The 24,688-nt window shown below is 37.2% G+C and overlaps 2 protein-coding genes across 8 annotated transcripts; both read right to left on the bottom strand.

Moving 5' to 3' along the window:
- Positions 1 to 8,139: 8,139 nt before the first annotated feature.
- On the bottom strand, positions 8,140 to 18,440 carry LOC149023924 (uncharacterized). Of its 6 annotated transcripts, none has more exons than XR_016171586.1 (8): positions 17,657 to 18,440; positions 15,680 to 16,781; positions 15,236 to 15,523; positions 12,176 to 15,095; positions 11,588 to 11,714; positions 9,623 to 9,966; positions 9,170 to 9,410; positions 8,140 to 9,067 (listed from the first exon to the last, which is right to left on the bottom strand). XR_016171586.1 is itself a non-coding variant. In XM_089144365.1 (4 exons), the coding sequence occupies exons 1-4, from the start codon at positions 18,181 to 18,183 to the stop codon at positions 12,189 to 12,191; spliced, it is 4,824 nt and encodes a 1,607-aa protein (XP_089000491.1). In that variant the 5' UTR covers positions 18,184 to 18,440; the 3' UTR covers positions 9,976 to 12,188. The 6 variants fall into 6 exon arrangements, 1 of the variants encoding a protein (XP_089000491.1); XR_016171587.1 differs by having other exon boundaries at positions 11,588 to 11,685; XR_016171584.1 differs by having other exon boundaries at positions 11,588 to 15,095.
- A 618-nt stretch (positions 18,441 to 19,058) lies between these two features.
- Positions 19,059 to 24,618, bottom strand: LOC149023923 (putative anion transporter 3, chloroplastic). 2 transcript variants are annotated; one of them, XM_089144361.1, is made up of 7 exons: positions 23,875 to 24,618; positions 21,780 to 22,006; positions 21,081 to 21,432; positions 20,945 to 20,989; positions 20,572 to 20,718; positions 20,325 to 20,462; positions 19,059 to 19,668 (listed from the first exon to the last, which is right to left on the bottom strand). In XM_089144361.1, the coding sequence occupies exons 1-7, from the start codon at positions 24,337 to 24,339 to the stop codon at positions 19,465 to 19,467; spliced, it is 1,578 nt and encodes a 525-aa protein (XP_089000487.1). In that variant the 5' UTR covers positions 24,340 to 24,618; the 3' UTR covers positions 19,059 to 19,464. The 2 variants fall into 2 exon arrangements, with proteins under 2 accessions (XP_089000487.1, XP_089000488.1); XM_089144362.1 differs by lacking the exon at positions 19,059 to 19,668 and adding an exon at positions 19,691 to 20,262 and having other exon boundaries at positions 20,345 to 20,462.
- Between the last annotated feature and the right edge of the window lie 70 nt (positions 24,619 to 24,688).

Below are 24,688 nucleotides of genomic sequence, written 5' to 3'. Positions count from 1 at the left end.
CAATACTACAACCCCAAGATAAATCAAGAACTTGGAATGAATGGCAATATGGTATTTTCCAATACACATAAGCTAGCATCCTAAATCAACATCAGCATATTCCTATGAAGAATTGAATTAAGAATGCAATTTAAACCCAATCCAATCAATGGTAATGTGAGGTAATTGGGTATTCCTACCCAACCTACTAATTAACACAACCTAATTAAAGATGATACTAACTCACACAATTCAACAAACACCTAGACTTCATTAATTTTCCAATTAATGAAATCATAACATTCATTCAAGAAAGATCATTCAAGAACTGAAATTAGTCAATATAACATGCTGAATTCATTAACAATAAAATGGATTGCAATAAAACTAAAGAACATATGATTAGTTACATATCAAAATTCAGGTTTAGGTACTACTATCATCCCAACACAGCTAAGATTTAGCCTATAACAGAATTCAAATGCATAAAACCAAGTATAGTTGACATGAGACTAGAAAATAAGAAGATAGAGTTATAAAAACAAGAATAAACTAAGGCTTCAATGCTTCCACATGAGCTCCAACTTTCTTCTTCTTCAAATCAGCAACTCCAGCAGCTCCTTGCTTCCACAAGAGCTCCAGCATTCGTTCTCTACCTCCTTCCTCTCAGCCGAGTCTCTCCTCCACACCTTGGTCGAATTTCTCCTTTTGTCCTCCTTGCCTCTCTTCTCTTTCTTCCATAAATGTCTTCAATCATTAGGTTAGATTCTGGCCATAGGATTAGAACCTTCCTCCTGAGATCAAGGGCTAAAAACCATCATGTATTTACAAGAATTTAGTCCACTTAAGTTAGCCCTTTTTAGTCAATTCCATTTGAATTGGATCTGAGAATATTCTGCTCCGTTGTTGTAGCATTGCAGCAACAACTCTATAACAAAGTTAGTGGACATGTTCTTCTATTATGAATCTTCACCTACATGTTCAAGTGAAAGAGAAACAGTCAAATTCATCCATAAAAAGAAGGGAAATTCATGCAATGTGACAAAAATGAACTAAACAAAATGCAACATGTTGAGACTAAATAAGACAACACCTAATGAATACTATCACTAAAACAAAGACAAAATACTCCTAAATCAAGCCATCTCAAGTATAAAAGTTATAAATCTTAACTCTATTTCATAGAGTTATCAGTCACTCGATTTCAATCCCCCTACCAAAAGGGTAGTAGCATGTGGGGTACCTAGCCATGCAATTCTAGACTCTACCTAATAATGTCATCAAACAGTCATGACAGTGCTGGAGACATCAGCAGGCATGTGTCCCATTACACAGCCTTCTGATATCCCAAGCTAAGATATCCCAAAAGAGATACCTCTTCCATCAGAACCATATACTAACCATCATCAATACATAACATTCATAATCAACACAGTATATATGTGAACAAGACAAACAGCAATAATATAACAAGATTAATATATAAGACATGAATATAGCAGCATAAGTAAAGAAATACTAATTCTAATAGACATTGGATTAGAATATTTCAAGTCTATTCAAAAGATAGGATGGGTTGTCCTTACCTGCATATAAGTAAACTGTCCGTAAAAAGAGATCCGTTAACTATTATAAGTCTTTCTTTTCAAACAGAGTATACCTAAACACAGTGTTACAATAATATGTGAGTTAATTGAATCAAAGAGAATCAGAACCAAAAGTCATTTGGTCACTGTTTACCAGCCGGTCGCTCGGGCCGGTCGCTTAAGTTGAGCGACCGCCACTAGTGACCGCCCCAAAAACAAAGAGTTTCAATCGAAACTCAAGCTTCTGATCACTCGTTTTCAATCCGGATTTCGAGTGATCATGGCCTAAGTCTCAAATCTAATACTCCCAAAGCCAAAGGGTGAAGGAAATCCTAGCAATTACCATCATTGGGTTACCCAGAACTCTCCCCTTGACTAGATTATCCTTCTCACCAAAGCAAGGTTTCGTTTTCCGATAAATCATCTCAAGTAGATTGGAAAGAGAGTCACAATGATCAAAGAGGGTAACCACCATGATGAGGGGATGGGTTAACACTAAAATAACAGACAAAGAGGCTAAAGAATAAAGGGTGAATTCATTACCTCACTTCAGAAAGCCAGAAAAAGGGAAGGACTGATCTCCAGGTCACTGCCAGCACTTCAGATTCACTTTCGGAACTTCCTCGCAGCCGTCTAACCTCCAAATTTAGCAACCACGAATAAAATATTTGTTACTTGGACGAGGGTTACCTTTTATAGAAGTTAGGGGGAAATAGGGTAAAAACTCCGAAAACAAACCGGGCGGTCGCTCCAGGCTGTCACTTGGTTTGATCGACCGCCACTAGCAACCGCCCCAATGTAATTTGCCATACAAGGGTGCTTTTGCTAGGGGGTTGTATCCAAGTACAACCTAGCCCTAAAGAAGAGATGGGGGAGATCTTACCTTCATTCCGGACATCTTCAAACAACACTTGACTTCCAGAAGTCCAACTACCAAGCAAGGCAGGCTCTTCAAACAAAGGATCCAGATCCATGGGTTCAGGGTATGGATCATGGACTTCTATCTGGACACTCCACAAACTTACCTGACTAGACTTTCGGGTTCTTGGACCTGAAATACGGATCTCGGGTTAGAAATACGGGGGTTGTTACAATAGTCTTCTTTGGGCGGTCTCATCACTCTTCCCTCACGGCACTCAAGCCGTCTGTTGGGTTCTCCGCGGTTATTGGGTAAAGTCTCATCGAGCCATGGTTGGTGATTAAGTCACCACTCTCTCACATCACCATTGATATAAGATCTGGCGTGTGTCAGGGACAATCTAAGCCCAGTGCAGGGTCATACAGTCTCGTACTACAATGGTCTGGATATCTCCCCTCACGGCTAGTTCTCTGCTGGTTCAATACCTTCCCACCTATGAATGGAATCCTCAACAGGAGGCATCTGTTGGATCCCATTCCTTAACCCAATGGTCATCCACATATATTGGACATGATGATCTCCATGTCCTCTCATGGGTTGGTTATCGGTCTTAATCACTCATGAGCCCTTATCTATTCTATGTAACCCTACCTCTCTATGATGATAGTGGGCCTACTTGATATACAAGACTCAGCCATTAGCATCATGGGTTAACTGACCTCAATACCCTTACCATAAGGGTAGTAGTACTCATAGGAGTTCCTAGCCCAACACTTCTAGACACCTAACAAATATGCAATTGGGTTGAATGGCACCACATAAGGTTACAAGGGAAATGGGCAAACCAACAACCCTAGTGGAGAATAAAAGGTAGAGAGAATAATAATATTCCCCCTCTCCCCTCACATACATTCATATTCCATTCTCATAACAACAATAATAGATTTAAAGGAACCAACAACATCATAAATAATAGTTTTACCTTCCTTTCATGCAAAGTCACACTCAATTATAGTAAGATAAACATAAATTACAGCAATTCATATTTAACAAAAAACATAAAATAACAACAATCAATTAAATATAATGTGGTTAGTTATTCCTCACCTTCCAACTAGATTCCTTTTTCCAAAGATCAATACTTCCTTCCCACAAGAAGATAACCAAATAATTTACCCTAATCATGCAAGAGGATTAACAAAATAAAAATAGGAGTTAATTTGGGTTTAGAAAAATATCTTAATATATTACCGTAAAAACCCAAACAGAAAACTAGGTTCTAACTCGCCCTTTAACCTAAATCGGCTAAAAGTTAAAATTTCGCCCTTGATTTGAAGTCGAAATGAAATGAAATTTTGAGGGAAGCTAATTGGTAGTTAAGAGATCATAAGGGTGCCCTGAATTTTATTCAATTTGACCTAAATAAAAATGCCCCAAATTGACTTTCCTAAATCACCCGTGGATGACCCGGAGAATCAAAATGAGTCAACCTTAGCAAGGGATTGCACCAATAATTCTCATACTAGAAAGGGACATTAAAATAAGAATTAAGGAGTGAGCAATGAATCTAACATGCTTCCCTTTCAAGATCCCTCAAAAGGAAAGGAAAGAAAATACTCACAATATTGTGATTAAGAGAAGGATTAAATAAAACTAACATTTCTTGAAGTTTTCGCGAAGATTCGAATCATAAAGCAGCTTCGGAAAAATGGAAATCACTCCTCTTCTGAGTTTCTCCTCTTCCTGCAGCCTCAAACTCGTTCTTGCATAAATAAATGCGGTTACGGATGAGTTAAAACATAAAATAGGGATTAAAAACCCGAAATTCCATTTTTGCCCCTAAACAGAAAATGGGGTGGGGGTTGGTTCACCCAACCGGCCCAACCTTCCAGCCCATGGTTGGACCCCCAAACAGACTCTGAATTTGGTGATTTTTGGCTTGTTGGAAAGGTCTTTTGACGATCTTCAATTTGATACCTTATTCGCATCAATTGGATTCTCCATCTCTGATCTACGAACTTACCAAAATCACCTTTTAACACCATCGTGATTAATCTTCTCTCTTATTTGATAACTCTCATGATCATTTGGTCATCTTCCGAACCTTTGGGCTTGACTCGAATGGTCCACAGTTGTTGCCGACTTGAGGCCCAGGTTCGCGATCATGAAACCATAGGTTAATGGGTTAGAAATCTGGGGGATTTCGCAAGTATAGTCCTTAAGGGGTTCTCCGGAACCCCCTCTTGATTTCGCTCTTGTTTCGGTTTTGCGGATCTAGAGGAATGGGGACATGCTCTTTCAACACGTTCTTGATTGCGTTTGTTCATGGTCTCCCTTCATCCCATTTGATTAGTAGCTTAATTGGTATTTTGAGCTATTCAATTGGTTGTTCTTTGTCTCAATATGGCTCTTTTTTAGCTTCTAATAGAGGATGCCAATCTTTTGCGTCCACACCTTCTTCAAGCCACCCAAGTATTTGGACGACTTCTTAGGAGCTTCAACAATGTTACTCGAGTAGGTGATAGACCTAAACTCACAATGAAAGTTAGAGTAGCCTGACCTAGTGTAGGTTGGGGAAGAAGTCTGTGAGAGGGTTTCTCAAAGCATAAGCAGTATTAGCAGATGTTCTTTATACCTTGCAAGTCTCTTGAGTTGAGTTTATATACAGGTTACGTTACTAGATTTTTCCCACTCATTGAAGAGTGGCATGAGTTTCCCTAGAAAGCACATTCCCTTTGCTTGGAAGTTCCCTTGATGGACTCTAATAGAGTCGTTACTCCAAAATTCACTCTCTCATACTTCGCTATGGGCATATGGGGCGGTTACTTCCATAACTGGTCCCTTTGACTTGATCTTTCTTCAAAGACTTCTTTAACGTGGTTCTCTATATTTGGAGTACTTGCTCCCAGACCCGGGTCCTTCCTGATAGGGTGTTCTTTACATTAATTGCAATGGGGATCCTTCATGCTTACCCAGCTAGGGGTTCTTCGTACCTTCCTCGAGGGGCAGGCTCTTCGTACCTTTGTCGAGGGGGGAGGTTCTTCATACCAACCCCAAAGGAGAGATTCTTCATACCTTCCCCGCGGGGGGAGATTCTTCATACCTAGTTATCTGCCACTACATCTTGAACAATGTATCTTAAGTGGCTTAAAATTGAGTGAGTTAACAAATCGGTTAAAAGTAGTGTCAATGGGCCAAGTTTGTTGCACCCGCATAAAACCTAATCCATGCCTGTAAGCCTAAGCCTTTGACCTAAAAAGAGAAAAGAAAAACATAAAGTTATGCCACATTAGAAACATTGACTCAAACATAAACCTATCATTTTTTTCTTAATTTGTTTTTAAGTGTTGATTAACCTTGACCCTGACCTAGATTTTAATTTCCTTCTAACCAAAGTATGAGTACTAATTTCTTATTCAGCTGCAATGAGTGTGGTCATGTGATGAATTCTAACTCATTGAATAGTTCACATATAGATTCTAAATTTTAAGATCATGAATCTCCATGAGCAGCTTGATGATCTAACATGATACAAAGAATAAACATCATGCTAAAAGAGCATAACATGGTGTAGAGAACTCCAACAATGCCCTTGGTTTCCATTTTAAGTCTAGTGCCCTTCGCAAGTTGGGGAATGGACATTTTAGGACATTCCCCCCCCCCCCCCGGCCTCAGGAGGAAGGAAGTCCTTAATTATAGCCATCGATTATTTCACTAAATGGGTGGAAGTTGAGCCAGTAGCCTCCATCATAGAGAAGCAGATGGAGAAGTTTACTTTGCCCAAGGTTCCTTTTGAATTCAATTTGCCAAAGATACTCTTGACAAATAATGGCACTCAATTGACAATCCAGCTTTCAAGGAATTTTGTCAAAAGTATCACATTGATTGTTGAAGAGCAATAGTTGCTTACCCCCAGTGTCATGGACAAGTTGAGGCTACTAATAGAACTTTGCTTGACAGAATCAAGAGATGCCAAGATGAGAGCAACCAACGATGGTTAGAAGAATTGCCTCATGTTTTATAGGCTTACAGAACTTCATCAAGAACATTAACGGGAGAAACACCTTTCAAGTTGTTTTATTCCATAAAGGTAGAGAAGTAGCTATTTAGTATGATCGTTATATGCATAGGTACCTCTTTGGTATAGATTTATCGCTACACGATCAAATATGTATTGTTAGATCATTCGGCCGCATGATCCAACTGTCTCAATTGAAAGACCATATGGATTGGAACAAATCCTCATAATGATTAGATTATGTTATTCCCAGATTGACACTGAGAGGGGGGGTGAATCAGTGTCTTCAAAAATTCGCTTCGATGTGAGGCTTCTTTAATCTCAAAACAAGATTGATTAGAACATTCTCGTAGCTATTAACTGCACAAGGACACGTCCACCACACACCACAATGTGGCTGGGTCTACCAGACAGTGTACCACCACTCTGCAATCAAGGCACTCCAATATGTGCAACAAAGAAAAATAAACCAAAGACACAATGCACTAGAGTTTACATGGTTCGGCCAAATTGCCTACGTCCACGGAGTAATACCCTACCTAGGGTTTTGTATATTACTCTTTACATTCCTAGATATTTTGACTGCTACAACAGTCTAGGAACACCAATCCCTGCTTTAGTCTAAAATGCAATTCAGACAAGGGAACCAACCCCAACCCCCTAGACAAACTCCAACTTGCTAGGTCACAATGTAAACCAATAATTCAAGTTCCCCAAATTACATTCATGATCTAGGTTCTTCATCATTAAACATAACCTAGAAAATAATAGACAATAACTTGTGAATACGGGTTACCTCAACTTGTGTAAGATGCATGGTAACAATACTTGTTTCTCTTTTTCTCCAACTCTTCTTTCTCTTTTCAATCTTTCTCAGTTTTCCCTCTTTCAAAAAACCATTTGCTGCACCTCTATTTTTTTCTTTCAAACACACCCTTGCTGCACTTTTTCAGACAGGCTAACAACAGCCCTTTATCTTTCTTGAAAGCAAGTAACAACAACCATGTTCCCTTCTTTTCTTCTGCTGCTTCTTCTTCCTTCTCTTTCACTTTCTTTCTTGTTCAGCAAAACAAAAGACTTTCCTTCAACAACAACTTCTTCTTGTTCAAAAACGCAGCAACAACAACATATTCCAACAGTAGCAGCAGAGCATCTTCTTGTTCAAAAAACACAGATCTTCAATCAACAGCAACAGCCTTTTCTTGTTCAAAAACGTAGCAGCAACATCTTCCAACAGAGCATCTTCTTGTTCAAACAAAAACACAAATCTTCAAGCAGCAGCAACAGAGCATCTTCTTGTTCAAAAAACACAGATCTTCAATCAGCAGCAACAGCATTTTCTTGTTCAAAAACGCAGCAGCAACATCTTCCAACAGAGCATCTTCTTGTTCAAACAAAAACACAAATCTTCAAGCAGCAGCAACAGTTTTTTTCTTGTTCAAAAATACAGCAGCAACAGCAACATCTATTTGTTCAAAAATAAACGCAAATCTTCAATGGTAGCAGTAGCTTCTTCTTCTCTTTTAAAATTTCAGAAAAATGGAAGATATGGAGGAAGAAAGATTCAAATCATTTTCAGCAATGTCTTCTCTTCTTTCTCTCAAATCTTCTTTCTCAAAATCGTTGCAGCACCATCTTCTTTCTTTTCTTTTTTTTGTTTTGGTCTTTCTCAAAGAAAACGTTGCAGCACCATCTTCTTTCTTCTTCTTTTTTTTCAAATCTGATTTCTCCCAAATCATTTTTAGAAAAGGAACTTACCTTTTTGTAAAACTATGAAAAAGACAACTACCTTTTTGTGTATTGCTGTACCATATCAAATCCCATTGTATGTTGATGTACGATATCAAAATAACCATTGTTGAACCAGTTCCAATACTTGGCTGAACCAACTTGATTTAACCCCAACTAATGAGCCACTCAAAAATCTCAATATTCTCACTTAAGTTGCCAACAATGACAACACCTTCATTTTAAGCCAATGGAACAACAGATTATAAAGTAAAACTCGAATTCTGATGACTAGGTTTTTGATGTGGGAGTAAACACACTTTCCTAAAATAATGTAAAGAATGAAGCACTCAATTAATTCCAATAAATGAAAAAATTATGTCACTAGTATTACAACACTTTACAAAGGGAACGTGAGACATAAAAAGTGCTCCAAATTGATAAAAGTGTCAATCCATCAGATCAGGTCCTGTCAGCCCAAGCCCCACTTCCATTACAGAACTCAAAAAATAGAGGTAGCGAGCTTGCTCTCTAGAATTTAGCAACCAACCACAATGTCGTGATCATGAAAAGAAAGATTGAGCAAATGGAAATCATATTCTACACTATATTTGGATAGCCATCAAATATAAATGTAGAAAAAGAAGATTTGTTCATGGATGCTGCTCCATTGTTTGTTTGGAGAACACACACAAAAAAAAGCCTTCCTGTTCATGAGAAGAAAGATTGAGCAAATGGAAATCATACTCTACAATATATTTGGATACCCATCAAGATATTACTGTAGAAAAAAAGATTGGTTCATGGATCCTGCTGTATTGTTTGTTTAGAGAACACACCGAAAAAAAGCCTTCCTGTTCCTCTTTGCTGTTATGAGTCCCTAGTCATATCAGCACCCTAAAAACAACAAACGGAATAAATACGTACACACTATTAATCCAACAAGTCCAAATTAAGTCACTAAAAGAATAGGAACATAGCTTTGAACACTGGTGTTACCTCAAGTTCTTGCTGCTTGGGATCAAATAGCTGGGTAACATTGTATCAAGGGAACTAATGCTTAAATTATTATGCCATCCAGCTGAGCAACTAGGTACATTAGACTAAGAAAGTTTCATAGGGCTTCTCTAATCCATGTATGGGCACGCATGTAATAACAGTTGACACCCTTGAGCAGTTAAGAACTTGGCCATGGACTCAAAAAATTTTGCTAGGATCAAGCAAGTCTCACTAAAGATACCTGCAAACATTGAAGTAGGCAAATATTGAGCTTTGTATCCAAGAGTTGCCCTGTCTTCTATTTAATATCAAAGCATTACAAATAATATGTTTTTGTTAATGTTGAAAATATGATCAAGAATAGTAAATCCAACCAGAGAAGCAAGGGGACAATACTCTCCAATTGGTCAAGTTTCATTCAATAACAGACTTCTATTGGTGGCAAAAAGATACCATCATAAAAAGAGATTTCTTGAAAGACAAGCATTTGTGATCTGTATACCCAGCACAAGTTGCATCAACAGATCTAGCAGCGCCTCCATTAAAGACATCTCTTCATTTTGTTCTTCAGGAATCTTCAAAGCTCTTACCTCACTCTCCAATTCGACATTCTTCGACATAAAGGCAACAGTTTCTATACTTGATGGCCCATTTAGATCCTTTGAATGTACTCCAATTCCTGGCAAGCACACCTGGCATGAGTATCATCTCAATGCTACTTGGGAGAAGATCTCCACATGCTCTACCTTATCTCTTTGTGTTTCCCCAGGTTCCTCATTGAGGTTTAACCTTTCTGTCTGCAAGTCATATTAAAGCTAATGAGTCTGTGGGAAAGATAACAGTTCCCTGAAAATTTTAAATCCCACAATCTGAAATCAGAGAAATTCTGTTTAGGATGCCGTGTATTCCTAGACTTAATTCTGAATTCCTTCTACTAATTCAACAAGCAAAGATTTATTGGAAAAAATAAAAGAAAGAAAAAACATGTAACTTCAATTCCCAGTGACAACTTCACAGACCATCAACAACATTGGAGGCAAGATCCTAAATGAAAGCTAATCATTCAACACAGTTCACACTACCATTACAATGCCAAGCCACCTTACCAGAAGATGACATGCTAAACAGAGGCCTTGGTTTCATATTGACTAATTAGTTTGCTTTCTCCACCTATCGAAATTTCTTTCTACTCATTACAATGTTAAAGGTGGTCCAATAATCTGATTTTCGGATTGTTTTCTCTCATTGATTATTTCATTCCTTCTTTTTCAAAATTCATTGCTGATTCGGTGATTCCTAAGAAAGAAAAGTATGTTCTCGGTTCAGCTGGAGCAAGATGCACACAGGACCAAAGTTCCTTTTGGTTTCAATTTTTCACCAGCAAGAGGTATCCACCTTGAGAAAAATGTATAGAGTAACCTACATAGCTATTTGGTTGGCATTGATTCAAGTGAATCGAGTGAAAATAGACAAAAGTAAAAGGTCTCTGCCACTTCTTTCATTTGACTTCATTTTATGGATGAAGATTTGATATTGCCTAACTTCTAACCAGATTAGGCTACATCCTTCTTATAGAGGGAGAGAAGCAAATAAGTATATAAAATCTATCAGAAGCATTATCATATGTATTAGTTGCTGAACTTGAATAACGTTGAAATTTAAGAGAGATTACCAGGAATATTGATGAATGAATCCAATAAAACTTGAGGCCGAAAGAACTAGGAAGATATTTCACGATAAATTCTGTGATCATTATCACCAAGGTATTTAAGGATTAGGTAAGTAGACCTATTGCAAGATACCTTGCACATTTGTCATGGCCAACAGAGGACTAATTGACAACTAACAGCAATGATACTTTGGTCTCCCGCTGCAATATGTCTGTCTTGACTATTAATTCCAAAGGATCAGTGGGGAGCTTTTAGTATGGTAGAAACCTTGAGAAATGACGTTTTGTTCACAGTAGGGAATCTCTGGCAACATTCTTATCTCCATTCTCCTCTTCATCTTATTCTGCATTTCATTGAAGAATAAGTGCCCTATAGAGGAGCAGTTCTTAAAGTTCTACGAATGGATTGAAACTGTAACCCGGAAATGGAAGGGGATAGTGTATGAGAAGAAAAATTAGGGGAATCACTTCCATCAGTTTACAATTTTTTTCTTCAACATTTTCCTTCTTTGCAGCATTATCTAATTTTTCAGGACAACATTTCCATGATAATACAACAAAAGCCATGTATTGAGAAGCAGAGTAAAGAGACATCTCACCACAAGACTTACTATAGATAGTATTGAGGAAACTGTGCACAAATTGAAGGTATTTACAGATGGAATTTGAATTGAGAAATGAATCCAGTAAGGTCTATGAAACTAAATCCATACTTTTCACATTACTTTTGATTGATTTGCAAGCTATACCTTCGAGTAATCTGCATGGAGGTGTGCTAGTTGACCAACAAGAAAAAGAAAGGTGATCTTATGAGCCTGCAGCTTTGCACCGATCGGTTTCTCCTTGACTGTTTTCCAATCAAAACCTTTTAGTGATCTGGACTAAAGAAACTAAATAATATCAGTTTTTCTTTGTTCATGAAATAAGGATTTAATAATGCTAAGAAATTGGAGTGGAAGTGAAAGAAAAAAATCTCGTAATTTTATAAGCTAATGGAGCCTTAACAACAGAAAACAGAAAAGGCCCCCCAAAAAAAGAAAAGACATCATGCAGACAATGACAGGCTATAGAATTTGAAAAAGAAATCCATGAGTTAATACACAAAAACAGATCCTTGAGTATAAATTATAAATTGGCAATATCAATTGATACAAAGCTTGTTTTATTTTCCCAATAAAGATGAATTTAAATGCTGCAAGTTACCTCTTCATTAAATTTTCACACAACAAGAAGGGCAAATCCAGGAATACCAGACTCATCTTTAAATTCAAAATAAATAATAATAGTAGTAATAAGAAGAAAAGAAATGATTCAGATTAAGAGAGAGGCGTGCGTACCTTGAATATTTTTTCATTCACAAAGAAATGCCACTTTGTGTTTTGGCAGGTCTGTCAGAGCTAGCTGTAATTTTGTGCAACCACCATCAGCCAAGAGTTGTATTAGACCAGCATCGGTTAGCTCCCAGCAGGACATACCATTTAGAGTACTCAAGTCGGACTTTGTAAGATCTGGTACTTTTTCCAAGGATGTGCACCCCCTAACATCTAAGCACCACAAATATTTCAATTCATTGTTTCCAGCTTGAATCTCAGTTAGCTTTTTGCAGTCCTTAGCTTCTAGGAATGCCAACCATTTCAAGTCTGACAGATCAGGTAATCTTTCTAAAGACTCACACCCACTTACACACAAATACTCTAAGCCTTTTAATGTGCTAACAACCTGAACCTCGGTTCGATTCTTGAAGCCTACAATTTTTAGATTCCTCAGGTTTGTTGGCAGTTCGGGTAATCTTTCCAACCGCTCGGAGCCACTAACATGAAACGTCTCTAAGAGTTGCAACATGGCAACACCAGGAATCTGGGTCAGATTCTCGCAGCCTTGAATACTTAGAAACTCCAAGTTTCTCAAGTTTGAGAGATCAGGCAATCTTTCCAAGGATTCGCACCCACTAATATTCAATTCCTCTAAGATTTCCAACATGCTGACACTAGGAATCTGGGTAAGATTCTTGATTCCTTGAATCTTGAGAACTTTCAAGTTCCTCAAGTTTGACAGATGAGGCAATCTTTCCAAGGATTCCCAGCCACTAATATTCAATTCCTCTAACATTTCACACATGTCAACGCCAGAAATCTGGGTCAAATTCTTACAGCCTTGAATTGTGAAAGTTTTCAAGTTTAGCAGAGCAGGCAATCTATCCAAGGATTCACAGCCACTAATATTCAATTCCTCTAAGATTTCCAACCTGTCGATACCATGGATCTCCATTAGGTTCTTGCAGCGCATGATGCGTAGATGAGTCAAATTGTTTAAATTTGACAGATCTGGTAATCTCTGAATCGCCACGCAATCTGTTATTTCCAATTTTTGCAAGGACATCAATCTGTCAAGGCCTGGAATCTGGATTAAGTTCTCCCAATAATTCTCGGTTTCTTGTATTGATCCCAGTACCTCTTCGTCCAGGTCGTCACAATTTCCAATGTACAGTTCCCTCAACTCTTTCAAGTTTGAAAGATCAGGTAATCTTTCCATCGAGTAGCAACAGCCACTGATTTGTAAACACCTCAGATTGCTCAAGGTTGAGATATCTGGTAATGTTTTAAATGATCTGGCATCCTTAATCCTCAATGTTTTCAAGGATTTGCATTCCTCGAGACCCTCAATCTCTGATAGCTCCGGGGATTCTTCGATTCTTAGCTCTAAGAGCCTCTTCGAATCTTGCAGATTTAGAATCTTTCTTAGTGATTGGGAACGCAAAATTTTCAACCTCTCCAGAGAATCCATACCCTTGCCATTAAATTTAGATATGGACTGATTATCCATCAAAAGAATCCATCGAAGATTTTTTGATCCCTCTGCCTCCAGTTTTGGTAAATCTTTCAACAAACCACAACGAGCAACGTGCAAGAGCTCTAGGGAGTCCATTTTCTTGTCAACACTTTCGATTTCTTCCAGGCTTTCACAATTTTCAAGAAATAGTTCTCTTAAGTTTCTCAAGCATGTAGTTGATATTCTTATCACTGACCGGCAAGACGACATAGAAAAGGTAATCAGACTTGAGGGAAGAACCGAGATGTAATGAAGTGAACGGCAACCGTGGATAGTAATTCTAGTCACACTTGAATAGCTGCGGCTGCCAATAATCAGGGTTGTCAAACTTGGGCATGACGTTAAAGTGAGACTATTGAGAGAAGTCGATTGAAGAATTTCACTTGGGAGGCTGGAGCAATTCTGTATGGCAAGTTCCCTTATAGAATTCAACTGAGAAATGTCACTTGGGAAGCTGGAGCAATTCTGTATAGCAAGTTTTCTTAGAGATTTCAACCGAGAAATTTCACTTGGGAGATCTATTACACTCTCATCAGAACCTAATGTAAGTTCTGTCAATGACAACATGCGATCCCATTTTTCCGGTAACTTCTTTAGATTCCCACATCCTTTTAGACGGAGACTTTGGAGAGAATTTAGTTTACAAATTTCAGTTGGAAAATCTACTAGACTAGTACACCACTCTAAATCGATTTCTGTCAAGGATACCATATGGTCCAATTTCTGCGGCAACTTCTTTAGTTCTTCACACCCACGTAAACTCAGTTTTTGTAGCAAAGTTAACCGACAAATTTCAGCTGGGAGGTCCACTAATCTTTTGCACCCTCCTAAATTAAGTTCCATCAAGGATATCATTTGGCCAAATTTCTCTGGCAACTTCTTTAGATCTTGACACCGACTTAAATTGAGTTTTTGGAGAGAAGTCAACTGACAAATTTCAGTTGGGAGACCAACTAGTTTGAAGCATGATCCTAAATCAAGTTGTGTCAAGGATGCCATTTGGCCAAATTTCTCAGGCAACTCCTTTAGATTGTAGCATTTTTTTAAATTGAGTTTTTGCAAAGAAGTCAACTGAAAATTTTCAGTTGGAAGATCCACTAGACAGCAGTATTCTAAATCAAGTTCCATCAAGGATTTCAATTGCCCTAATTTTTCAGGCAACTTCGTTAAATTGATGCATCCTCTTAAATTGAGTTTTTGCAAAGAAGTCAACTTACAAATTTCGCTTGGAAGCTCCCTCACTCTCTTGCAGCAAGCCATGTTCAACACAACTAATTTCATAAGACATGAAATGGATGGATCAATCTCTCGCAAAGATATGCAGTCCTTAAGAAGCAAAACCTCCAAGAGTTGATTCGTTGAAACATCAGGAGTACGAGATAGTTGCCGACAACCCGTCAGATCTAGGACTTTTAGATCTTTTGCCATCTATAAAATAAGAAAAACGTATAGTAACTTACCTAATTAACTTAAGAAGAATAGCACAAAAATAAGATTTTAAGTTTCCGAAAGAGCATTTGAACTAAACAAAATAACAAATCAAATAAAAGAGAGAAGTTTGGCTGGACCTTGATGTATTTCCAACCCATCCAATTATGTGTGATATCACTCTCTGATATATCAAGAACTACTAGTTTCCATGGATGGAAATTGATCTTGCCATATTGGTCAGAACATCCTTTCCAACTAAGCCATCTTAGTTCTGAAAAAGAATGAGTGAAGCCCCCAGAAAATTGTGCATAATCAATCTGTAGTAATCTTAATCTTGTCATTCCAATAAAACCTTCGCTCGTCAACACTTCACCCATTGATATATTTCGAAAATCAATACCGAGTCCTTTAACACTACTTGTTCCCTAAAAAAAACCAAAACACAGGAAAAACAAATAAAGAAAACCTCAATTAAGTTCCCATATGTATAAAATCATTTAAATAAATCAACGAAAAATCCATCAAAGATCTAATTTACAAGTTCCTCAAAGAAAAGTAACTTATGTACGTTCAATACCTACCGCTTGTGTCATGAGTACTTCTAACACATCATCTTGAGACCATATGCTTGAACGCTTCCCAGGTTCATCTTTGTTCTCTTGCCGAACAATCTCCCTTGCAAGATCCCGAAGCAGGTCATGCATCCCTAAAACTCCTTTTTCACTAATTGTTACCATAGATCTTACACAAAGAGCATCAAGCCTTGGTTCAGGAAAAAGACCACAACCATCCCATATGTAACACACAATATCTTTATGCATTCCAATGAAAAAACAAGCGGTATCGAGAAATATCTGCTTTTCTGCATCATTTAATGCATCATAACTGATTTTCAACCTTCTTGTGACATCCTCATGAGGAACATTTTGCAACTTCCTTAGCATGTCTTTCCATATTGGTTTTTTCTTCAAATATAAAGATGAACCTGTAACTTGAAGAGCCAAAGGAAGTCCTCCAGTAGTTTTTACTATAGCTTCTGAGAGGTCCAAATAATCATCTAGAGGTTGATCCATTTTAAACGCATGACGGCTAAAAAGTTGAAGAGAAGCATTTGAATCCATTACAGGGGGTTTGTAAACCTCATCTGGTTCTTGAACATCCAAAATATGATTATCTCGGCTCGTGATAATGATTTTACTTCCAATACCAAACCAGTTGCGGTTCCCAACCAAACACTTTACTTGAATATCTCGGTCCACATCATCAAGGACAATAAGAACCTTCTTTCTTGATAATCTTTCCGGGATGACCCAAGTTCCATCGTCCACACTAGTGATATTTTCATTTTCTTGTTTTAGTATATCAAAGATAAGCTTCTTTTGCAAAAAGACAAGACCATCAGATTTTTGAGCTGTTTCTCGAACATCTGAAATAAAGCTGCACCCTTCAAAGTGATTAAAGACTTTGTTGTAGACAGCTTTAGCGATCGTTGTCTTTCCAATACCACCGAGGCCATGGATCCCCACAATTTTTCGGCTGCTAGATTCAATATCTAATAGCGCCAACATTTCTTGTATGTGAGATTCAATTCCCACGAGGGTGTTAGTTTCAGTACTAAAGGGTCTCTTGCTCAATGTTTTACAAACTTCTCTAATAATTTCTTTTATCAAACCTCCTTCATACCTGCAAAATTTACACAATGAAGAACTTTGAGTAATTAATACTAAAAGAAATTAAACTGAAAATTGAATAAAACGAAGTAGATTACGAATGTCTTATTACGTATATACATTTTATTTATTCATCTATTCTCCACAAAGAAAAATTCAAAGGTGATCAAATAGAGTAGCAAGTACTGAATAATGTATGATATAGCTAGCCTCTTGTAAATTCAAAAGTCTCAAGCATAATCACTAAAAATTCAAAAAAAGAAATCTGTATTCTTTCGCTTTGTCTATCTGTTGAATCGGTTTTACGCTGGATCAAAATGTCAGTATTCACCAAAAATCAGTATTGACCATACATGGCCCAGAATGCTGCCAAAATCCCTTTGCCCGGTGAGATCTTATTAGATCTATAGATTAAAAAAAATGCTCAGATCTCTTGCTACCTATTTCCATGTGGATGATAAATCTGAACTCAAACTGACGATTCTCTAGTTTCAGCTTGCGAGTAGACCATACATAGGGAGTGAGAGGATGAGAGGTAGATACAAAGTAATCAGAGAGTGATTGGGAACACATTCATAACAGTCTAACACATCATTATCATTGTATTCTCTAGCTTATTGGTCAGAGTCACAAATGGTGGTTGCGTTCCAAGATTTCATGGTCATATTGTGGATTCGAGTTGTTAAGCAAAAACCTAAAAAATTGTGGGTTGAAATTTATGGAGGCATAGAGTGTTTGGTTACTAAATCAGCAACAAGTGTGACAGAGGAAAAGCTTTTTGTTTCCTTTTTGAGTTTTGGAACTGAGTTCGGGCGCCTCAATTAGTCTTTAGAGATGGTTTGATATAAAAAGGGGTGGGGATCAATAAAATGGAACTGTTGAACTTACGTGTCTTCCTTTGAGTGCCATCCATCCAATCCTCCAATCTCTTTCAAAGCCTTCCTCCATTTTTCCATCGTTGTAAGGTCGGACTCCATATTGATCTGCTGCTCTTCAAAGGCCTTTGCATATCTCCCGGTTTGATTTCGCACATCTCTTGGTTCAACTTTGTAGAAAATGGGTAATACTATTTGTTTCACACTTGTTCTGCATTCAGATATCTGGGTTAACTCTTTGAGACACCATTTACTTGTCGCATAGTTCTCTGAGAAGATGGGAATGGAAATTTTTGACCCCTTGATTGCATCGAGTAACTCCTTTCCAATTTCATTTCCCTTGTGGAGTTTCTCCGAGTCCCTGAAGGTTTCGATTCCACCATCGATTAACGCATTATACAGATGATCCGCAAAACCGGTGCGAACATCTTTTCCGTGAAAGCTCAAAAACACCTCATAAGTATTTGAACAAGAAGAAGAGGCTTCATCCTCTGCTGCTGCTATTCTTCTTCTTTTTTCTGGGAGAATAGCTGCTGCCATCTTTCTAGCTATCAAATTGCTTGATCACCTTGCAAACAATTTGAGATAATCTTGCAATCTCTGATACTGCTACCCAGCAAGAACCACTTCTTTGCAAGTAATTCTAGGTTGGAAGTTGTAACGACGACTTTCTCTGTATTTGCATCGAAGAGACGTGATGGCATCTTTAGTTGGTAAGTGCCCACCACTAAGAGTCGATCTAAACTAAAATTAAACTTGGAGTCTACCTTAGAATCAATATAGAATTGGTCCAAACCAAAATTGAGCTTTATTTGAGATTGTGATAATTTTTTGGCACTTTAAGGATCAACATTTTTAGGTGTGTTCCAAGTTACTACTAATAAGTGCACCATATTTTCCCTCCTTCTCAACTAGACATCAAAAAAGGGTTTTATTTTTTCAGAGCAAGTAATAGGCTTATAATGCGTATTTTATTTTTCATTTAGTTTTTGAATTATGAAATTAATTATAGATTTCATTCTAATTATTAATACTCCCTCACTTTAAGAGGATTTGGATTTCTCATACCTTGTAAAAGTTTGTGTAGGAAAAGTTACACATACTTGATCAAATTGAGCTTTACCTGCATCAAATGATATAGTTTGAGACATTATGCCAATCAGGAATCTAGCAAGACAAGACTCTAATATCAGCTCTCTCTCTCTCTCTCAAGTTTGTTTGTTCTATTAATGATTCTAGCATGAAGTTCACATCTTATGTTGTTGATTGACTACTCTTGAAATTATAATACTCCAAATGTGGAACAAAAAAGACGATTACGTCTAAGAAAAGAAATTTATGAGCCTCCCCCCCCCCCGATTTTCGTTTCCAACGGAAACAAGGTGCATCTCCCTCAAAATTGAAACTTTACAAAGGACTTCATTCTTCTCAGGTCATCGTCTCTGCGTCCGATCAAACACAAAATTGAGTTTTACAAAATTTGATTTCATATATCGTTCCAGTGTTTGATCCAAATTTGTAAAATATCTGAATTAAACGAAGAGGAGCATGGTTACTTTGTTGAGTTTTTGTTTCAGGAGTAGGGGTGGAGTGTATACTTAGAAAACTAACATGTTACAAAATCACCTGCAGAACCATTCTTGCTTTCTTTTATGACTTTTTCTGTTTCCCTTTCTGTAGCAACTTGTCTGAGACTCTGAGCAACTAAATAATTAGTTTAGATTACGTTTTTTTCGTGTCTCTTTTGCTGCTACAATGTTAAATCCTTTGGATGGTCTATTTGACAAACCAATCAGTTACCATTGAACATTTTCTTCCAGCCTAGAGGACTCGCTCTCCCGACGCATGTAGGTTCCAGAAGATTGTTGTAGCAAAGTATAGAGCTGCTGTTACATTTAAGAATGCCTGGAAAGATCCCAACCACTGGACAAAGTAACCAATTCCAATAGTGCTGCTTATTGCTGCTACTGTACCGATTGAATTTGCAATGCCATGAAGCAATCCTGCATGCTCTGGAGCTATATCCTGATCAAAACAATCAATGAGCACTATTTCAGTTGCTGATCAAACTACTTTAATCCAAACTTGACTTAAAGATCTATGACTTATTGAACAGAGGAGTATCTTGCCCCAAATGGAACCCAAAGAAATCTTCTATGCTCTAACATTCTTTTTCATCATGTTAGGATCCCAAGTCGATTAGGAGTGCGATTTCCATCGCCACATATATCCATTTGCCCCTTCACTTAATATACTAGCCTTTTTGGATGGACTCTTAACATGCATATAGCCATGAGTGAAGATTCAATCAAATAGAAGTATCTTACGTGGGACTCGTAATAATCTTCTATGATCAACCAAACTACTAGCTGGTACACAAATGGTGTCAGGATCCCATGTTGGAGGAGTGGGATTTTCACAAAAAGGGTGAACCCATTGCATAAGGCTCCTACCAAGGTAGACTCTTAAGAAGGGTCATAATGTTCACAATATGCTAGTCTTTTGGGTTTAAATATAATATGGAACTAGAGAAGGGTGGGTCCAATCCTACCTCCATTCTCCTTCAATGTGTAGGATTTGTTTCTATGGATGTTAGGATCAGCAATCTTGTGTTGCAATCTAACAAATACATCATGGATTCTTAGGTTATAATAATGCCATGGAAAAAAAAAATACTTAACTTGAATATTGAGGAGATAACCTGCTTGGCTGAAAGAGCTCAAGCTCAATCCAACAGTGAGGATAATCGATGCAACTGTGGGTGTCTTTGCAAAATTCAAGCAGAGTAGTGATATTCCAGGTCCGATGAAGCCAATAGACTGCCACAATAACCAGGTATAAAATGAAATGCTAACACAGTTACCTTAACATAATCAAGTCATTTAAGATTGAAAGGTAGAGATTGGAGAGAAAGCCACAATGAATTACCTGCATGATCTTACGGACCAGAATTATAGAGTAGCCTTCCCTGATCAAGTAATCTGAGGCAGCACCGGCTAAATAACCTGAAGCTGCCATTGTTCCCCAAGGAATGGCACTAAACCAAGCAGCTTGTTTCAAGTTGACATTGAAAACCTGCGTTGATTATCCAGATAGTTGTTGGGCTTTGAAACCCGTTTCCCATATTCAAATGGAACTTCTTTTACTTGATATTCTCTTACCATTTATGCAAATAGTTGTAGGGCTTAGAAGCTTTACATTCAGATTGAAGAGAAATAATGTATCATCTCCAGCCTTGAAATAAACCATATATCACAGACAAGGAGATTGACAGAATAGAAGAGGAGGAAAAAGAACTTACACTCTTGAAATACAGAGGCATCCATGAAAGAAGAACAAAGTATCCCTGCATGTCATTGGCAGATGTCAGAATTTTTTATTGAAAAGATAGCAGAACCATCTTGTGCTTACGTCAATAGTAGGGAAAATAAAATTACCCAATTGTTGGTGACATTAGCGAAGATGGTTGCCCATATAGGTAGACTAGAGGAGAGTTGATGGAAAGGTGGAAGTTTGCCATTGTTATTAAACAGATTATCTGCTTTTCTAGCTTGGATCAACTGCAATTCCATCTTATGAATTGTGTCACTTTCTCTTGGATCATTTGTGACATGATTTGCCCAAATCGGGAGCCAGAGTAGTCCAAGCATTGAGAAGAGCACAAAAGGACCAGAAACCTCAAATTTCATCATTAAAAGAGGAGCTAACAACAAGCCTGCAACATTCCCAAGATGAAATCCAGCCATGGAAAATCCAACTGCACTTGCAAATTCATGGCATGGGAACCACCTAACACAATGTAAGAGTGAAAGTGTCAAAAGAATGAAAATTTTTGTTCCTCATAGAATGTAAATCAAAATGGTGCAAGATGTTCTCTTCAACCAATTATTCAACTACTTATTCAAATCCGTTAATAGAAACAAAACCAAATTGAAACTAATCAACTATCCATTGCAAAGAGTCCTATAACATAAAGCTACTCTTGCATGAATTCCCTTCAACTCTTTACAAAGAAACAAACAAAACATCCATAGGGGTTTTGGTTTAGACATTTAAACTTCTAGCTTTTTAAAGATGAATTATACTCAAGCTTCAGACAAGCAATATTAGATGTGGGGAAGGAGAAAATATGTTACCTAAATAAGAGAGTGTTCATTGAAGGGATGGCAATTCCTTCGGCCAGTCCAAAGAGTGTACGGATGGTCAATAACATGGCAAGAGAGTGTTGGGCAGCCCAGGGAGTGAGGAGAGTCATCAAAGACCAAATAGCCACACCCCATGCCATTATTCTCTTGCCACCATATCTGTCCACTATGGCCCCTCCAACAGCAGATGAGAGAACATATCCCCATAGGAAAGATGACTGAAAATCCCATGCATGCATATCTGATTAGAGCATCCAATGTATAGAAGAAAAAAGATAGCATACTATGAATCATATGTAGCTGGTAATCTACATCAGTAATAATTATCACCTAAGCAAATACAAATTGACATTGAAGAGATCTGAACTGCTCATAAGCCTATTATAAAGTCATTCCAATATCTGTATGAATGTCAACCACTTAATTTATACCTGAATAATTCATCACAGAACCAATTATGTATACACTCCCTCAGTCTGCATACAATTATGTTTACATTCCCTCAAATTAGTCTATCATGTCTACACCCCTTGTATTTTAAATTATATATCAAACACACAACTGCTGGTGGAATAATGGGCTAACTGATGATTCAGCATCTACTGCATTTTCAAGATTCTCAAGCTGCCCTCATCTCTCCTCAAACCCATTTCGACTTTCAGAGGTAGAGAAAACAAAGAAAGAAGAGGGACCAGTGAAGAACAACCATGACTGATTTGTAAGGTTTTTTTTTTTTTCAAATTTTTTTTCAAACTTATAAGAAGATTCAGCAAGGTTCTATATGTCTTTTTCTATTTAAAACTCCGTTAGGCACAAAGGGACAATTATAATATAATAAATTTCAAGGGATGTAAATGTAACAGTATATGAACCTAGGGGGTAAATATGTAATTTGTTCTTCATCAAAATTTAACTTTGTTGTCTTTAAAGTGTCATACCTATTCGGGCTTGGCCGGGCTTGAAATCGATTAATTTGGTCATGTGCCTGATGGACTAAAACCCCGGTCAGGCACCATTGAATATAAAGCATGTCAAGCCTAATTCAGTTTCAGGCAGATCTTTAACCCAACGGATATGGCTGGCCTGGCTTGAAATTGACACCCCCATCCACACCAGACAATTTTATTTAGTGCAAACCAAAGCATTCTTGGGTGGGATCAAGGTTTTAAAACTAAAATCAGAAACACAACTATTTAGAGGCCGCTAAATCAATCTGAATTGTGATTCCCACATTGCATTTGATTTTTTGTGATTCTGAAGAATGTCATTTTTCAAAACATGACTCTGAGAATCACTATTCAAGAATCAAATAAAAACTGTTTGATTATTCAAATGTTATCATGTGATTCTTCCTAAAAATTGGTTGGTTACTTTAATCTTGTCAAGTGGTTTTCCAAAGGAAGATTATACTAGGATTTGGAAAAGCTTTCACAGAGGAAGCAAGCTCATACATTTATTTTTTCAATTTTGACTTTTTATTTTATTTTTTCAAATGATTTTTCATTCAATCTCTCAATTTTGGTTTTTTTAATTCTAATTTTAATATGTTGAATTAATTTATCCCATTTGGGTTTTTATTAATCTTTCAAATTTGGTTTGAAAATTATTTTTTTATCATTTTCATTGTTTTTAATCTAAATTTCTCAATATTTTTATTCATTTTTCTAATTTTTTTTCAACTTTAGTCTTTTAAATGTACTTTTATCCCTAATTCTTTTTCCAATTTTGTTTTATAAAATTATATTTTTATTTTTAATAATTTCTAAATTTACTTTCCATTTTATTATGTTTAGTTTATCATTCCAACTTTGGTTTTTTACTTTATTTTGGCTTTTTAAAACAGTTTTTCAATTTTAATATATTTTTAAAATTTTTTATTACTATTATTTTTTTTACATGAGCAGAATTATTTCTTTTTTTTTTTTTTTTTTTTTGTAAAGCATGAACAGAAGTCTTTGCGAATAGAAAAATGTGTTTATAAAGAGAGCATTGGATTTCTACGACAAAAAAAATAAAATAATAATAATAATAAATTAAAATAAAGTAAAATGAAAAAGAGAGCAAATTAAAATGCTATTCACAGTACCTGAACGATCCCGGCGAAGGTATTGTTCCAGCCATATTTAGCAGCGAGAGGGACAATGGCAACAGACATGATGACTCGGTCGGCATTACAAAGAAACATAACAAATGCCATAAGAATCACAACCTTCATTCTCTCTGGCAAAACGATACTACTTTCTGTTCCTATCAGTATCCCTCCTTCCAATCTCTCCGCCCTACTCCTTACCAACACTGCTCGCCGCCTAACATCTGTTGCATTTGCTAATGTTGCTGCTCTTCTGAGCTTATTATTCTTTTCTTCATCTCTCACCATCATCAGATCCCCTGTTTTTACTACATTGTACCATTTAATTGCCTTACAGCTACTGGGTACCTGAAATCTCAAATGGGTTCTTCGAACACCATCTATACTCGAATTGGGTTTGGAAAAACATGAAGAAGATAGCAAAGGAAACCCATAAACTATGATTGTCGACCTCACGGCCATGGAAGAATTGAGTAGATCACTGACGCTCAGAAACAGAAAGAAAGAAGAGAACTGTTAAACTCTCAGATCTTTCTTTATCTGCACTGTGGGACACGAAACTGGGTGGGTGTTAGGCTGTCAGAGTGTCAGCTATTGTCATCTCAGGTTTTCTGGGACCATAAGAATAACAATGGAGAGAAGAGACAGTGGGTTTAGTGGGAATTTAACTAGGGAGGACTGTTCCAGGGGTATTATCGGCACAAAAGAAATTCAAAATTCAGGCAATGGGCTGGTGATCACTCTCACAGTCTCACCAACCAACTTTAGCATATGCAATGACTTAAGTGCCCCACCTGCCCCTCCTGACATA

The sequence above is a fragment of the Hakea prostrata genome, chromosome 2 (genome assembly GCF_041222555.1).
Source record: "Hakea prostrata isolate BN-2017 chromosome 2, UWA_Hpros_2, whole genome shotgun sequence".
In the NCBI taxonomy this organism is placed as follows: Eukaryota; Viridiplantae; Streptophyta; class Magnoliopsida; order Proteales; family Proteaceae; genus Hakea; species Hakea prostrata.
The sequence above is the reverse complement of the archived record's forward strand: the minus strand, read 5'-3'. Positions and strand labels throughout refer to the sequence as shown.